Below are 17,799 nucleotides of genomic sequence, written 5' to 3'. Positions count from 1 at the left end.
GTCAAAGATATGTTAGCATCAAACGCGTAGTCGAAGATATGTTAGCTTTTTTGTTTGTTTTTTTAATATTATATTTTTATAACTAGTTTTACTTATTTTATTTTTCTTTTATAACTTTTAATATATAATATTTTATATTATTTCGAATATACCGACGAGAAATGTTTACTTTTATCTAAGGACCGACATAAATTTTATTTAAAACCGAGTGGGGTCAAAATTTTATTCAATATTTCGATATTGATTTGGCACGGCTCGAGTTTGAGTTAGTTTATGTCGGTCAGTAGGTAAAAGTAAACATGTCTCGTCGGTATATTCTAAATAATATAAAACTTTATATATTAAAAGTTATAAAAGAAAAACAAATATAAGTTAAACTAGTTATAAAAATATAATATTAAAAACAAACAAACGAAAAGCTAACAGATCTTTGACTATGCGTTTGATGCTAACACATCTTTAATTACGCGTTTGGAAGCCGAACTCATCTTTAACCATGTGTTAGGAAATCTAACGTGCCTTTGACGACGTGTTAGCGTCTTTAACCATGTGTTAGAAAATCCAACGCGTCTTTAACGACGTGTTATGCTAACATGTCGTCAAAGACGCGTTAGGTTTTCTAATACATGGTCAAAGATGAGTTAGAGAGGGTCATTTTCAGAAATATTAAGTTTAGAGGACAAAATTAGAATCTTATTTTGTAGATGGACTATTTTGAGAATTTTCCCTTATTTTTTCCGTCAGAATAATGTCACCTGTTAAACCTTTTTCCTTCTAAGCTTCATACATTCATTTTAATCATTTACATGATTACATATCCCAAAAAAGACGAATAACTGATTTATACATGGCATGCATTTAATTCATATAAGAATATAAGAGTATTTGAATCCAAGTCGAGTTAAGCTGGCTTATTTAACATCGAGCATAAGTGAAAGCTAGCTCTATTTAGGTCAAGTAATAGACTAGTTTGCACCAAAACTCGTATCCTTGGTTAAACCCTATTACAATTTAGTTATAATGGAAGATTTAAGTAAAACGGTTTTTTTTCTATATGCTATTTATATCATAAAGTTTTTTCTTTGAACGATAAAATATTAAAATTTACAATGAAAGCGAAATACAATACGTAAAAGCTTATGAGAAGAAATTAGATTATCATAGATACATGCGTACTTTATGGGGTTGAACTACTAAAGTCAGACAACTTGAAAAAAAGAAGGTTAATATTGATTGATATTAGAATTTAAATAAAACTTGGGGAGGCACTAAAATGGAAATAATTGAAATTAAGCATTGCAGCTGGAATCATTTGTCTTGGTGGCCACAGCTCCGTTTCGTTACGAGTAAACTATAATGACATTTCTAGAAACGTAATAAAAGTACATCTTACACACGTGATATATACGTTTTCTTTTATATAAATTTAGGTTAAGAAAATTAGGGCATAAACGAGTATCTTATTTTGACAATAAGATTGACCACCCGTGTATATTATTAAGTTAATTCAATTGATAGTCAAATTTAATTAGAAAGTTTCGAGGTCATTCCGCAAACCCTTATCTTCCAAGAAAACTGCAGCGAGTAAAACTATTTTCAAAGATGGGTTAGATTTTCCTGGCAAATTGGTAAGTTCACAATCCATAAGGATCAATGAAGTAATCTTAACGATTGTCCCCTTTAGAAACCAAAAAGGTCTTCAAATCCCAAGTGCATAAACATGTTCCCCTAGATCCAATTCCCCTTAGGCCGAAGTTCACGTTTCATCCTACCTGTCCTCCATGATGTGTTAGAGGCTTCTCTCGGTTTGTAGTGAAATGAATGTTCGTTTACCGTAAAAAAACACACCGTGTTACCTATATATGAAATCTTTTGACATAAAATTTGTCAAAATTCTTGCATCACACCCTCTTAAAAAGTTATATTTTATTGAAATAAAAAACCAAATAAAACAAAGCAAGTTCACTCACCATAAAACATTTAAAACCCTTAAAACTATTTCCGTGAACTCTATCTTCCAAGAAAACCGTGACGAGTAAAACTATTTCCAAAGATAGGTTTGGACATTCCTATCCAAATTGGTAAGTTCACAATCCAATCAATAAAGTAATCTCAATGATCGTCCCCTTCAAATCCCGAGAATATGAAGACAAGCGTCACCCCAAATCCAGTCCCCAAAATTCTCGTTTCATCCTACATATCCTCTATGATCCGCTACAACCTTCTCTCCTTATTTTCATAAAAAGAATTTTCGTTTACCGGACAATAAAATTACAAAAATCTTACATCACACCCACTTAAAAAGTTTTATTAAATGATAATAAATAAACCAACTTCACCTAACATAAAACACTTAAAAAATTCACAAACCTAACCATGGTTAGTTAAGCTAAGTTAGCTTCATGCACTACACACCACCAACAAAGGAGACAAACTTAGGATGATTATTATTATTATTATTATTTAATGATGGGAGACTAGACGGGTATGTGATTTTCAAATGTTGGATCTTTAAACTGAACGAGTTTTATTTTATCGTACTGCCAGCACTTTTCAAAGACAAGTGTATCCCGATGTGATACCTATCTCACCACACTGCCGTACCTCCGGTTAAGCGTTCACGGGCGTTGGCCTTAGCCCTTAGGTAAGGGTTTTTCCTGGATCGAAAGACGAGTGTATCCCGATATGATAAATTTAGCCACTAACCAATTTGGAGTCGTATTAAAAAAAAAAATAAAAAGAAAAATATATTAACATTAAATATTCTAGAGAGAAAAAAAGATATCATCAAGGCATATATTAACTCCATTTCCACATTTCTTTCATTCATATTCATTCTACTGAAACACATTATTATTAATAATATTAATATTATTATTTTCATATTAATAATATTATTACAACAACAAAAACAGCAACAAGAAACACCTACTGTGTTTCCAGTTCTCCGATCTAGGGTTAGGGTTTCATCGAGTTTAAGCGTATAATGCGGTTTCATTTCACGGCGATTTGAGATTCGTACCGTTTCTGCTATGTTGGATCGAGGGTCATCGTTTTTGCCGCTTGAAGGTGAAATTCGTTTTTGATTTTGAGCTTAATTGCTTCGATTTACTGTTTTTCTCAAATTGATTTTGTTATTGATCTGGGTTTTTGTTAATTTGTTAATTTATGATGCAATTGATTGTTGTTTTATGCTTTAATTGCTTTGATTTACTGTTTTCCCCCAAATTGATTTGATAATTGATCTGGGTTTTTGCTAATTTGTTAATTTATGCTACAATTGGCTGTCGATTTTAGTATTTATGCTAAAATTACTGTTTTTTCCCAAATTAATTTGATTATTGATCTGGGTTTTTGTTTATCTGTTAATCTAAGCTACAATTAGTTGTTTTATGCTTAATTGCTTAGATTTACTGTTTTCCCCAAATTAATTTGATTACTGATCTGGGTTTTTGTTAATTGCTAATCTATGCTGCAATTGGTTGTTGATTTTAGTATTAATGCTACAATTACTGTTTTCCCCAAATTAATTTGATTATTGATTTGGGTTTTTGTTAATCTGTTAATTTGACCTGATAATTGTATAATTAGCTGTTTTTTTTGCTACAATTGGTTGTTAATTTTGCGTCAATGCTATAATTACTGTTTTCCCCAAATTGATTTGATTATTGATCTGGGTTTTTGTTAATCTGTTAATTTAACCTGATAATTGCACAATTAGCTGTTGCTTTTGATAAAATTGGTTGTTAATTTTGTATTTATGCTTCAATTTACTGTTTTTCTTAAATTAATATGATTACTGATCTGGGTTTTTGTTTATATGTTAATCTATGCTACAATTGGTTGTTAATTTTGTATTTATGCTAAAATTAATGTATTTCCCCAAATTAATTTGATTACTGATCTAGGGTTTCACTTAATCCATGCTAATTTGATTAATTTGACTCTTACATGTTTCTTTTGATACAATTGATTGTTGATTATAGTTTATTCTTGTTCAAATTTGTTAATGATGTTAATTTTGTGCAGATCCACTGTATAAGGAGTTATGGAAGGCGTGCGCGGGCCCACTAGTCGAGGTTCCGAGAGTTGGAGAGCAGGTTTTCTACTTTCCACAGGGTCATATGGAACAAGTGAGTGAAAAAGTTTATTATTTTTGGCTTGAAAATTTCACATCTGTGTTGTTTAAGTTTTAAAGTTTTTTTTTTATTAGGGTTTTTGATGTTATTTAATTATTTAAATTTGGTTTGGTTTAGTTGGAAGCATCTACGAATCAGGAACTAAATCAAAGGATCCCACACTTTAATCTTAAGTCAAAGATTCTTTGCCGGATTGTTCATACTCAACTAATGGTATGCATTTATTTCTTGTTCAATTGTGGTTGTAAAGATTTTGACTTTTTGAAATTTATGAATATTTCTTGTGGATTTGTAGGCTGAACAAGACACAGATGAGGTTTATGCACAGATCACTTTACTCCCCGAGGCAGATGTAAGCTTGTTGATGATTTTTTTTATAAAATTATAAAATAATGAAAAGTTATCGTTTTTAATTAATGTTGTGTAAAATCGTGCAGCAAAGTGACCCGACAAGTCCAGATGACTGTCCACCCGAGCCAGCCCGTCCAACCGTGCACTCCTTTTGTAAAGTGCTGACCGCTTCCGACACGAGCACTCATGGAGGGTTTTCGGTGCTCCGAAAACACGCGAACGAGTGCTTACCTGCTTTGGTAAATCCGTAATTCGTAACTCTTGTTATTAATTTATGATATCTTTTTAATGCTGTAATCTTATTAAGTTTCCATGTTTAGGATATGACTCAAGTTACGCCTACACAAGAGTTATCAGCCTACGATCTACATGGAACCGAGTGGCGGTTTAAGCATATCTTTAGAGGTCAACCAAGGAGACATCTGCTGACAACAGGATGGAGTACCTTTGTCACTAACAAAAGATTAGTAGCGGGGGATTCCTTTGTATTCCTTAGGTACTTTCGGTTGTATTTTGTTAAATTTTTTTAATCAACTTTTACTAATATGTTTCTGTTTATACTTTATAGGGGTGAAAATGGTGAATTACGCGTTGGAGTTAGACGTCAAGCTCGCCAACAAAGCTCTATGCCTTCTTCAGTTATTTCGAGCCAAAGTATGCATTTGGGCGTGCTAGCAACTGCGTTGCACGCGGTTCAAACCCAAACCCGGTTTGCAGTTTACTACAAACCAAGGTATGGTATACGAATCAGTTTTAAGCGAGTCTTCACTGTTTTTCTTGTAATATTTGATAAAGTTTGATTTTTTTTTTCAGGACGAGCCAGTTCATCATCGGCGTGAACAAGTATTTAGAAGCTGTGAAAAACGCGCTTAATATCGGTATGCGATTTAAAATGGTGTTTGAGGGTGATGATACGCCGGAAAGAAGGTAAATGATATCGGTATTAAAGTTTCTTTATTTGGATGCTTAGTTAATCGCTTATTAATTTGTTTTTATGTTATTTGGATAGGTTTACCGGCACGATTGTTGGAGTTGAAGACATATCTCCTCAGTGGGAAGACTCCAAGTGGCGATCGTTGAAGGTTAGTAGTATTATTAGATGCTAGATTTTGTTTGGATTCGTGAGTTGTCGATAAACTAAAACATGTCTAACCTTTTGTTGACCATACCAGGTTCAGTGGGACGAACCGGCTAATATTACAAGACCGGACCGCGTTTCACCGTGGGAGATTGAACCGTTCGTAGTGCCGGCTCCAACAAGCTTGGTTCAACCCGTTGCGCCAAAAAGTAAAAGACTTAGAACTCCCTTTGATATCCCTAATCTTGGTAGGTTATCTTTTGTTATTTATCACCTTATTATATATTATTTATAATTTTATATCCAGTATGCATATTAAGTTATTAACCATTTAACCTTGTCTAATTTGTTGTAGAACCAGCGTTTTCAACTGCATCCGCTCAGTTTAGCAGTACTCATGACAGACAAGCGGCTGATAATCTTCTAAGGACACAAATGGAGACTGGCTTATCATCTTGGTCGGGTCATACCTACTCGCCTCGTGAATCGCTCAAGCAGACGAAGGATTCGATTCCAAGTCCTGCAAGCGGATCAAATTGCAGAATTTTTGGTATCGACATAAATATCTCACCGAAATGCGACGATAACGTAACGCCATCAGATGTGTTATCTGCTGGCGTTTCAGATATTAAGTCGGACCTGTCAAAAGAAAACGGGATCTTGCAAGTCTCACCAAATGGCGCAAAAGAAATCCAAAGGAAACCAACCAGTTCCACCCGAAGCCGTACGAAGGTACATACATCTTTCTATTTCCATAAGTTTTACTTTGACTTTCTTTGGTTAAAATGAGGATCTAACATTCTAAATCGCGTGTGATTTGATAAGGTCAAAATGCGAGGGGTGGCGGTAGGTCGAGCGGTGGACCTGACCGTGCTGAGAGGGTATGACGAGTTGATCGAAGAGTTGGAAACAATGTTTGAGATTGAAGGAAAGTTACGCCCTCGGAATGAATACGAAGTTGTGTTTACTGATGATGAAGGAGACATGATGCTCATGGGGGACGATCCGTGGCCGTAAGTTTATCTGTTTAAGTTTGTTTGCAGTAATAAAGAAACGCGCACGTATCATTTATTAACAAACTTATATGTATTTTTGTTGCTGCAGGGAGTTTTGCAGCATGGTAAAGCGCATCATGATATGCTCGATACAAGACGTGAAGAAAATGAAGGCGGGAAGAATGCTTCACTCTGCAACCGACTTGCTGATAAGCGATAAACAAGAGAGATTGAGGAATGACGATTCGATGCTTAGCTGTTTTTAAGTAGTTTTTTTTTTTTGCTTTTGTTTTTAAGAAGTTGTTAAAGGTGTCGGTTTCGCCTAGTTTGAAAGGGTGGCTAAGTTGATTAGATGATTACCGACCTGACCCGACCCTACTGCATGGAGTATGTGAGTATTTAGGAGTAAGCTTATATATAATATGTATGTATATTAGAGGTGTGTTTGACTGCTGTAATGATGATGATTGCATTGTATATATGATTATTATTAATATGTTAAATTGACTGATTTACATTTAAGGTTGTTAGCCACTTTTCTTGTTGTTTTATATATCTGTACTTGATTGATATGATATCAAAGTTAAGAGCTTTTTGTAGTTTAACAAAAAGTTTCCAATATCTCAACTTTATTTGGTCTTTAACAAAAAGAAATCAAGTCTTTTGTCATTGTGCCAACAAGGTCAAAGATGGCTGCTGAAAATCTCAATATTCAATTTTATAACAATCAAACAATTAACCCTAAATTTTATAAAATTAAACATATAAATAATTCTAAATTTTATAAAACTGAACATATAAATGACAACTAAACATAAATAACAATCAAACAATTAACTCTAAATTTTATAAAACTAAGCTTATAAATAACAAAAAACTATTAGTTTAATGGCATTAAGGTTCAGTATTTTAGTGAAAAATTCAAAAACCTAACTGTGGAGTGCTGACTGGCGTACTAGCGGAGGCTGGAAGAGGGAGGCCGGATCCGGCACCGGCAGAGGACTGGATGGTGTTCTTCGACGTTCACTGTTTGTCTGAAGTATGATCGTCTCCTTATCTTTACCGCGCCTTAGTATTTTGCGAAGGTTTTAAATGGGCTATGGGCTGGTTAATGGTTATGAAGTTATGGACATAATAGATATTAATTCAGATGGACTCAATTTGAATTGGGCGGGGCTGGTTATGAACTCAGGGACTTATTATGAATTGCGCCGGGCTGCTGTTACAACTAATAATAACTTATAATTTTCACCTTTTTTTTTGAAAAAAAAATAATAAACATATATAATTTTTTTTAATAATTTTCGAGAATAGCGGGGTGTTGGGCCGGGGTCGGTCGGCTACCCTGCAATGGTTGAGAGTCGGCCTTGCCCACAGTTTGTATCTTTTTTGAATGCGAATTTCTTTTCTCTCTCGAGACTTGAACCCAACATCATTAAGTGCTTAAAAGACTTTGTCTACATGTCAATAGAGGTGCACAAACCGGTTCGGCTTGGTTAAAAAAAGTAAAAACCGGTTTATGATCAGTTTCGGTTTCGGGTTGAAACCGGTTTCTTACAATGTTACGATCAGTTTTGGTTCGGGTTTTGATCGGTTTCGGTTCGGTTTTTGACCGGTTTCGGTTCGGTTAACCGGTTTAGAACCGGTTTTGGTGGAGAAAATTCGAAATCGGTTCCAAACCTACGGTTTCAATCGGTTCCAAACCGGTTTCTACATAATCGGTTTCAAACCGGTTCGGTTTCAGTTCAGTTTTCGGGTCGGTTTGGTTAACCAGTTTGTTTGCCCACCTCTACATGCCAATGGTGTCTTTTTCTATATTAGAGTTACTGAAAACTTATATTAATTGTCCTTTGGATTAGAATGCATGTGATCAACTGTTATAAAGTTTCCATGTTTGTTAAATTGCTTTATGCATGTTTATAGTAACTTGTTTGTTATTAAGTAGCTTAAGTTTCTTATTTCTTGTAAGTCAGAAAGTTAATAAAGAGTACCAATGTACCATAATTAGCAGGATAGCGTAAAGCAAGTTGTCGTTAGCGCAAAGTAATCTACAATTAGCATAAAGTAAGTCATAGTTTAGGTAAATGATAGTCGTGGCTTAATCAATAAACGATGTTTAAAGAGAAACGTGGAATCGTTAAAGTGTTCTTTAGTTAAAGCTAGAAATATAGCGTTTGTAATTGATTGTGTTGTAATTAGGGTTACAAAGAGAGGGTTCTCTATATAACGAATCATATTACATTGAAGACTCGCTGTTCGATGATAGTAGGTTAACGTGTTTAGCACGTATTTTAACGAGGCTATAAGGCCTCTAGTAGTAATGGTAATGAAATGATGCGTTAAATTTTTCCGCTAATTATTCTAACAATAAGAGTTTGATAAATTTTGATTTATTTTCTGTATTATTACTTTTAAACTTAAATTTTTAGTGAAGTTTTAAACAAATTTCTAAGTACGTTTGGAAAACCTAGATTTTAGCATGATGAATAAAGACAAAGTATATGTTACTAATAAAGGATTAAGTAAATCTAGTATAAATCACGAATTAAGAAACAGAGGTACGAGACAAACCCTTTCGATTTCTCTTAAAACTTCATTAAGTCGGGCTATATGCCTTTGTGATGAGTGCCTTATTATGGTAATTATTATTATTGTCACGCCAGCTCAACGTGACAATAAAGTTTTAAATTCGGATGTTGCGTTAGTGCTGAATAACCTTTGCATTTCTCTCAACTTAAAAAAAAGATAAACATACAATAAAAGTTAGTTTTTTACAAACTCATAGTTACAATCGCTATAACAATAATAGCTATAATAATAATAATAATAATAATAATAATAATAATAATAACAATAATAATAATAGTAATAGTAACAACAACAACAGTCAACAACAACAACAATAATGATTGTTATTAAGATGTATTATCCTAGAAAATTACATTACAACCACGCCTAACACATTACAACCACGCCTAACATATTCATAGTTTTGACAATTATATTTGTTGTTGATGACCCGTTAGAATTTATCAACATCCATATTCCGTAGGAATATAGGATTATAGGAATAGGATTACGAGATATGATACCTTATACCCAACTATTTTAAATAAAATAAAATAAATAAATCCGACTTTTATAATCATTAAATATCCAAATTCATTTAAAAAATGAATCATTATTGAAATTGTGAAAGAACATAACCACCTTCTTCTTCTTCTTCTTCTTCTTCTTCTTCTTCTTCTTCTTCTTCTTCTTTGAACCCAAGACCTCACGGTCTCAAACTATGCTTTTTTTAGAACGGGAAACCTAAATGTTTAAAGGGTTTGTTTTTGCCTATAAACCATCACCCCATATATGCGAAAGAACATAACTAATCGGTTTGACGCAAAATATTCAAACTATAACTAATCTTTTAATTAAGCAATATGTTAAACTCTTATGATTAATATACTCTTGTAATAAGTTTTGATACACGTTATTATTGTAGTAAATTACATTTTCAAAAACCGTAGAAGGTAAGGAAGTAAATCGCCATTGAAGTCACAATCGATGCTAACGTTATCTTCAACGGCATCTTCACTTGATCTTTCCTCAAAAGCATACCTTCATTTATCGGCCAACTATTCACTACCGCAAAGCCAGATATAAAAATTTGCAAAAAAAACTCGTCTAATCTCCCATATATAACCACACCCGTAACTCCTTTCACAAACGACCATAAGTTAACCATCGACGCTACTGAAATAGGATAAAACAACACCGAATCAACCCCGAATTCAAACACGCCTTGTTCATACAACCTTTTCCGTTCTTCATCCACTGCTTTACTAGTAACATTAAAACCGAATGTTGATAAACCAAATGCTTTAAGAAACCATTCAAGCAATGCGAATGGGTAGCTTGACAACCCCCACATCAACCACATTCTCTGGTGGTTCCACCACCGTGCTGTGGCCCCCCTTCCGAACACCACAAAATCAAGAAAATCTTTTATGTAAGCTCCAATAAAGAGGAACCCGTACAAGGAAAAACTATCTTCTGAAACCTATAACATTTAAGCGTTAACTAAGTTAACGGGAAAACAACCAAAATGTCCATTTTACTTGTCAAAGTCAACAAATTAATGTCCACTTTACCCACATTTTCCAAGAATGTCTACTGAAAATCCCGCTGACTCACCACCTTTTCAATCATTAATCCACGAAATTTTTAACCAACAAAAATTCGCCACTTGTCCACTTTGAGAAAATTCTGTCGACTTGTCAGATAATTCCATTGGCTCGTCATAAAATCCCGTTGACTCACACAAAAAATCTCGTTGACTCGTTTATAAAATCCAGTCGATCGTCCGGAAAATACCCTCAACTCGACGGGATTTAAAAAAAAAACTTGTTGGGAGACGAGAAATGGACGAGTGGCAATTCTTGTTGGCTGAAAATCTCGTCAATTAATGATTAAAAAAGTGGCGAGTCAATGATATTGTCAGTGGACATTCTTGGAAAAAGTGACTTGACTTTGTCTGGTATAATAGACATTTTGTTTAATTTCTTAAGATCAAGTTATTTGATTGAATACCGAACTTGCTATTCGTACCTTTGTGAATATCGGTACCGAATTTAAGAGCAAAATCTGAGGGACAAACGCGTAAATAACTATTGGAATCGACCAAAAAGATCGAAGAGTGTAGTGAGTGTAGCATAAAGCGTGAAGCGGATTCATGGATCGAACACCGTTAATTAAGGGACAATATTTGTTGAAGAATATCTCAAGGAGTCCCATGTACCATCTTTTGATTTGGGTGAGTGCATCATTCAAGCTTGAAGGTGAACCTCCAAGAAATGCGGCTCGTTTTGGATTGCAAAGAACCGACTTCCAGCCTTCGCAATGGAGTCGAAAGCTCGTGTATGTGTCCTCCGTTATGGTCCCGTATCGAAAACCAATCTGCAAAACAACCATTTGTTTGTATTTGTTAGTTTCTAGTGGTGACTAGTGAGAAATATAGTATGTGTGCATTTTTGGATTCTAGACACTTAGTTACTATTTAATTGTGTTGTTTAAATCATTAAAATAGCCATTTTGACAAGAGAAAGATTTTAATATGACAAAATAAACATCACTTTGGCGCAACAAATTCAACTCAGCACAACAAATTGCCTGCTTACATGGCGGTTTATTGTAATTGAAATATTTTATTTTATATTACTCAACATGGCACAATATATCCCTGCTGGTTGTTGAAAAAGCTCGCGACTCGAAGCTTGGGCTCGTGGCTCGCTCGAAAAAAGCTTGAATAAAACTAGCTAAAAAACTTGATTTGAAACAACCTTAGCTGAGTTGGCTAATTTTTGTAACCGAGCCAAAATAGACCCAAGCTCGGCTCAACTTGTTGGCTCGATCTTAGGCTCGTTTAACTTCAAAATCGAACTCGAGCGTAAATAAGTTGCCTCGTGTAATTTCGAGCTTGAACTCGAAACCACCCTGGCTTAACTCAGGCTCAACTCGTGAACAACCCTATCCGTGTATTTTGTTCCGGATTCATGCATGTCACACCAGAGTCAACCCATGGATTTTAAAAACTGAATTTAAGGAAATTAAAATTGTATATGTAATATAAAAATAACTAATTTAAGAATGAAATATTTAATGCAAAAATAAATTACTACAAAAATGTTACCTTTTAAAATATAAATAGTTAATAAAAAAGGTATATGTAATGCAAACATATTTATTAAATTTAAGTAAAAAAAGTAATCAAATATACAATTTTTGTGAAAAGAATTACACCATTGTAACCAGGGATGGGCAGGTACCGGTACCAATACAGAAAATACCGATACCGATTTCTTCAAATTCTTCATACCGGTATTGAAGGCAAAATTCAGAAAATACTGATACTGAAAACTCAATACTAGGTACTAGTATTGAAGCGGGACGGGTACCCGTTTTTGCTTCTCTCTGATGGTCATAAATAACAATTTGTGTTCTTTATAGTTAATGACTAACAAATGGCAAGAAAAGAAAAAAAAAAAACTGTTGGGAATAAAACTAACCTCTGAACCCCATTTGGTATCATCCTCATAGTTGCAACTTGCTACTTCATGTGCCAAAGCTAAAACATCTTCAGTGTTCATACTTTTCAAATTTATTTGAACACTCCCTTTAGTGACACCACACAACGAAGCGTCGCAAATAACGTATCGTTTAAAAAACCCTCCAGTGCCCATAAAATGCGCGCCTAATAGCCCATCCATACCGAGAATTAAAATTTGTGTCTCGGGCATGAAATCGGAAGCATAAATGTCACTTTTATTAATGCCATGAAATTTTTGAGGAAACTGAACAAATCCGAGCTTAGGGTCCGCCTTTGGGTCCATAAAGTAACACAACACACGAAGTGGTGTTTCGGGATCGTTTGAGTACATGTCGCAATCCAGAACAAGGACTATCGGTCCATTGGTCATCAAATCCGATACTCGAAGCTATATGATGTAAAAGATATGAGAAAGTGGGGGTGTACCGAAAAAACCGAATCGAAACAAAAAAAGACGGTTTAGTTTTATTTTCCTGGAAAAACCAAACTTACAGTGGTTTTGCAATTAATAAAAAATGAAAAAAATCAAATCAAACCGAACCAAATTTATAAGTTTTTATTATTTATTATTAGGAACTTATTAGAATTTAGTAACTATGTAACTCAAATTTAGCTCAAATGTATAATAATCAATTAGTCAGACTATGTGTAGTGGAGGGCTACAAAATAGAGGGAATTTTTGACACCTGGCGTCACGTCAGCAAATGGACGATTTTCATTTTAGGGGTGTAACAGTGTTGTAGCCAAATATTGCCTCATCAGATCATATATATATATATTACACACACCAATATAATAATATTATCCAAAAAAAAAACAACACAGAAAAAAATCTATGCCCCCCCCCCCCCTCTCTTATCGCCCAAACGCATAGTCTTATTAGTTGAGAAAATACTTAGGTCCATTAATTTGGGCCTAAGTTTTTGGGCTCAAAATATTCAAGCTCCAATGGAAAAATTGCAAAAAAACAAAAATGAACTAAACTCAAGCTAAAAACTGGAAAACTAAAACTGAAAGGTTTCTAAAACTATTCGGTTTTAACCAAAAAATCGACCCACACAAAATTGTCCAACCCGTTGATTGTCACGAAAGGTTTTATATCGGTCAATAATGTAACATACGAAATGAAAGTTACCATGACATTAAGTGCACCAGCCTTAAAGTTATGAGGCTTGTTGCTGTTTTTCTCTCTAGACACATAGATGAGATTCGGCATGACACCACCTGATATATCTTTGTCCACATGGTTGTTTAATAGAATCTGTGTTTTGTGTAATCATGAAGATGTTTGAACGGATTTATTTAGTTTTTAATGGCGATTTAGTTATTTATAAAAGAATGGGAACCTGGATGACGGTTGGATGATCTCGGCGTGTGAAACTAGGTGTCCATTTGCTGAAAGCATCCCGAAGTCCGGGTTCTATTACTTGATCCAAACTGAGGGCGCCACTCTCCATCACCGCCTCCACACTTGATTTCATGTTTTCATACATTAACAGCCAATATTATTCGCAGTCTATTAAAGAGTAGTGTTTATATTGAAACAGAAGGTAAACGATAACAAGTTGTCTCGCTAGTCCTTTTTGAATAACAAAATTAAGTCATTTAAAAATTAGATTTGTATATCAGGGAGTCATAACATAGTTAACATTACTCTTTATAAGTTATAACTTGTTTGACACAATTAATTAACTCCGCATTTGTTAGCTGTCAAGACTCAAGACACTTTTTCGTGATTGATCGCTTCGTAGTAAATGCCAATATTTAATTTATAAGCAAAAGTTCATTATAACATTAAAAAAAAAAAAATAGATGGCTACTTTTCATGGCTAGTAATAGTTAATTTATATACTTCTATATAATGTGTAATATGTAATATTGTTATAGGGTTGAGTTATTTTATAAATGCCGATAAAAATTAGAAGTGTGAGAAATCATAGTTGATTGATATGTGTCAAGTGGAGACCAAAGGTAAAAGAGTATAAAAGTAATAGTATATATTTTCTTTCTCCACATGCAAGTCACATGTTAATTTCCCCATCATTTTAAAATGTCCATGACTTGTACATGCAACATTATTTTTTTAAAAAAAATTCACCATAATAACAAGCGTTTTTTATCTTTAATATGAGTATCACTTTGTTATTTAAATTTAAAAAAAAATATTACGTCATTGTGTCTTTTCGTCGTTGTGTCTTTCTGTTTATTATTGTGTTTTTACGTCATTGTGTCTATCAAATCATCATTGTGTTTTTTTAAATGCTAATAATATGGTTGTGTAATAATAGTACGTAAATATAATGATAACATAACGACAAATTATCTAATACATAAAACACAATGATGAATACATATTACACAATTGCATGAAACGTAATACACAATAATGAATACATATCACACAATGACCAGAAACGTAAAACACAATGGTGAATACATATAACACAATGATCTGAAACGTAAAACACAACGGAAACTACATATTACACAATGACATGAACGTAATACACATGACTAAAACACAATGATAAGTAGTAAGACAAATGATGAGCACAAAGACACAATGACAAACAAAAAGACACAATTATGTAATCTTTGTTTTAATTGCTATCTTTAATATGAGTATCAATTGATAACACAATGACCAAAATCTATAACACAATGCATAGAAAAACCCAATTAAAAATCATAATGAACAATCAATAACACAATATAAAAAACCCACTAGTTTTTTTTTATTTTTATATAACAATATGGTACTCATATTAAAGATAAAAAACGCTTGTTATTATGGTGAAATTTTTTTTAAAAATAACGTTGCATGAAAAAGTTATGGACGTTTTAAAATGGTGGGGGAATTGACATGTGCCTTGTATGTGGAAAGAGAAGGTCAACAAAAGTGGGTTATTACCTTTATGCCCTTTATTTTCTTAAATTAATCTCCACTATTCAAATATACGATCAATGGATTAGATTACTTCTCAAACTTCTCATTTTTTTTGTCCTTTGTATTTAAACTTTACCATATTGTTATATACCGTATAACTCATATAAAAAAGGCAAACTGGAAATAAAGAATCTCACTTTTGTGTATTGGCCGATAATAATCTCACCTTTAAAAATCACTACCAACGATCCAACCTTTCAACTATTTTTGTCTCAATGGTCCCCCATTAAAAAACACTTAACGTCGTTACTTTTTTTTTTCCGAGTTTCAGACAAATGTTTTAGGGTTTTTGATCGGAAGAAGGATACGAGTCAATTGATATAAAACTTATCTCGAAACGATGATCCAAACGATGAAACAATGTTTCAATTCGGGTGTTTGAATTTCCAATGAACAAAAATCAATCCATTTGATACATCGTTTTGAGATAAGTTTTACGTCAGTTAACTCGTATCCTTCTTCCGATTAACCCTAAAACATCGGTTTGAAACTCGGAAAAAAGCGTAACGACATTAGGTGTTTTTTAATGGAGGACCATTGAGACAAAAATAGTTGAAAGGTTAGACCGTTTGTTGTGATTTTTAGGGGTGAGATTATTATCGGCTAATACACAAAATGTGTGATTATTTATTTCCAATTTTCCTATAAAAAAATATTGTTATACACCCGTTTCGGAGGCTGCCATGCAAACTCAAGTGACACTATGAAACACTAGGTCATGACATAATCATGTGGGCATTATGTCATGCAAAAAATAGTCGTACGAAGAGCCATATGACATCTTCATTTATCTAATCAATCACTTATACGTTAGTCAAACACATCATACGAGCCGTATAATTCGATGAACACCATCTTACGGAGGTGCCATCAAACTTATATGTCCATTTCTTGCATACCATGTGTCACATCCATACAACGCATATATATTATCTTACATGCTGTGTTACATGTCAGTATTAATTGGACAATAACATATCCGTTCGCTTTAAACTCCCAAGACGATCATCTCAAAATAAAATATTCACATATCAAATATTAATATATTATTCTCTCTCCTTTTTTTATTAAAAGTATCATGTATATATCCTAATTTTCTTATTGGATATTGGCATTTTCGTAGCTCTTATTTTAAGTTTTTAACCTTTTGTTCCACCAATTATTCATCTTTGCTTTGATTCATCTAATATTTCCATAAACTGTTTCTTTCCAATCAAATCAAAAACTTAAATAAACAAAAACAACGTTTTCAGATATTCTCACATCGTCTTACATCTAATCCCACACCGTTATAATAGTCATAGCATGAGGTTGGAGAGTCGTTTTGACCAGAAACGTACTCCCAAAGTTTTTCCGTCAATTTTCAGAACGGCTGTCCGGATACTTAGACATGCCGTTCTGACCAATAATTTAAAGTTTGACCCCTCATGTCAGACCGGTAATAGCATTCATCTTTTTAAATGTTTAATAACTATAACCTAAAATTAAATTTACCTTGATTTCATTTGTCTCAGGATACCATGCATGCTCACTTCCAAAATAAACCTCAGGAGCCCTATCCACAACACCATGCATCTTACAATACGGTATCCACCTCTTAGCAAACTTAGCACACTCCATGAACGCGTAAAGCGTCATCTCGGACACTTCGTCGTCCGAAACATACACCGACAGCTTCTCGGGCGGGTAGTCATACGCCAAAACTGACAACGCGGTGTTCACCACCCCAATAGGGGGCTCTTTAAACGGATCAGCCGTGCATAAGAACACATCTATCGCGGGATACTCATTCTCCATCACAAGTTGTTTTAGATTCTCAGGGTAAACCTTCAAGAACGAATTGATATAACTCATCAAAACGAAACGATATATTAATTTGGATTGAATGACTCTCAATCTTATAACCAAAAAAATACTCTAAAATTGATTAAATAGTCATAACCATAATCACAACTTTGATTGATTCATATAGACTAGGGATTAGATCGGTACCGTACCGGTACCAAAAATTATGATCCCGAAAAACGCAAATTCTTGGTACTGGTACATGTACCGAAATTATCGGTTTGGTACCGGTATTTAGGTAAAATTCGGAAAATACCGGTACCGTACCGTACCGATACTCAAAACTTTGGTATTGAATCGGTACCGGTACCGAATTTGTTCACCCCTAATATAGACCATCACTCGAT

The 17,799-nt window shown here is 33.9% G+C and overlaps 2 protein-coding genes across 2 annotated transcripts; one reads left to right on the top strand and one right to left on the bottom strand.

Moving 5' to 3' along the window:
- Positions 1 to 4,030: 4,030 nt before the first annotated feature.
- LOC143548684 (auxin response factor 9-like) lies at positions 4,031 to 7,025 on the top strand. The gene is made up of 12 exons (XM_077039783.1): positions 4,031 to 4,133; positions 4,257 to 4,352; positions 4,435 to 4,491; positions 4,577 to 4,729; positions 4,811 to 4,986; positions 5,059 to 5,223; positions 5,304 to 5,417; positions 5,500 to 5,572; positions 5,663 to 5,816; positions 5,924 to 6,300; positions 6,394 to 6,581; positions 6,673 to 7,025. The coding sequence occupies exons 1-12, from the start codon at positions 4,125 to 4,127 to the stop codon at positions 6,827 to 6,829; spliced, it is 1,719 nt and encodes a 572-aa protein (XP_076895898.1). The 5' UTR covers positions 4,031 to 4,124; the 3' UTR covers positions 6,830 to 7,025.
- Positions 7,026 to 10,023: 2,998 nt separating this feature from the next.
- On the bottom strand, positions 10,024 to 14,168 carry LOC143548683 (cellulose synthase-like protein G3). The gene is made up of 5 exons (XM_077039782.1): positions 14,007 to 14,168; positions 13,796 to 13,921; positions 12,620 to 13,048; positions 11,163 to 11,510; positions 10,024 to 10,614 (listed from the first exon to the last, which is right to left on the bottom strand). Exons 1-5 carry the CDS (start codon positions 14,151 to 14,153, stop codon positions 10,069 to 10,071), a joined length of 1,596 nt encoding a protein of 531 aa, XP_076895897.1. The 5' UTR covers positions 14,154 to 14,168; the 3' UTR covers positions 10,024 to 10,068.
- Between the last annotated feature and the right edge of the window lie 3,631 nt (positions 14,169 to 17,799).

Source organism: Bidens hawaiensis, unplaced genomic scaffold, assembly GCF_021521415.1.
Source record: "Bidens hawaiensis isolate Kalapana, Puna unplaced genomic scaffold, B.hawaiensis_p1.1 tig00015212_1, whole genome shotgun sequence".
Classification (NCBI taxonomy): domain Eukaryota; kingdom Viridiplantae; phylum Streptophyta; class Magnoliopsida; order Asterales; family Asteraceae; genus Bidens; species Bidens hawaiensis.
Note: the sequence above shows the minus strand (reverse complement) of the source record. Positions and strands in the feature narration are given on the sequence as shown.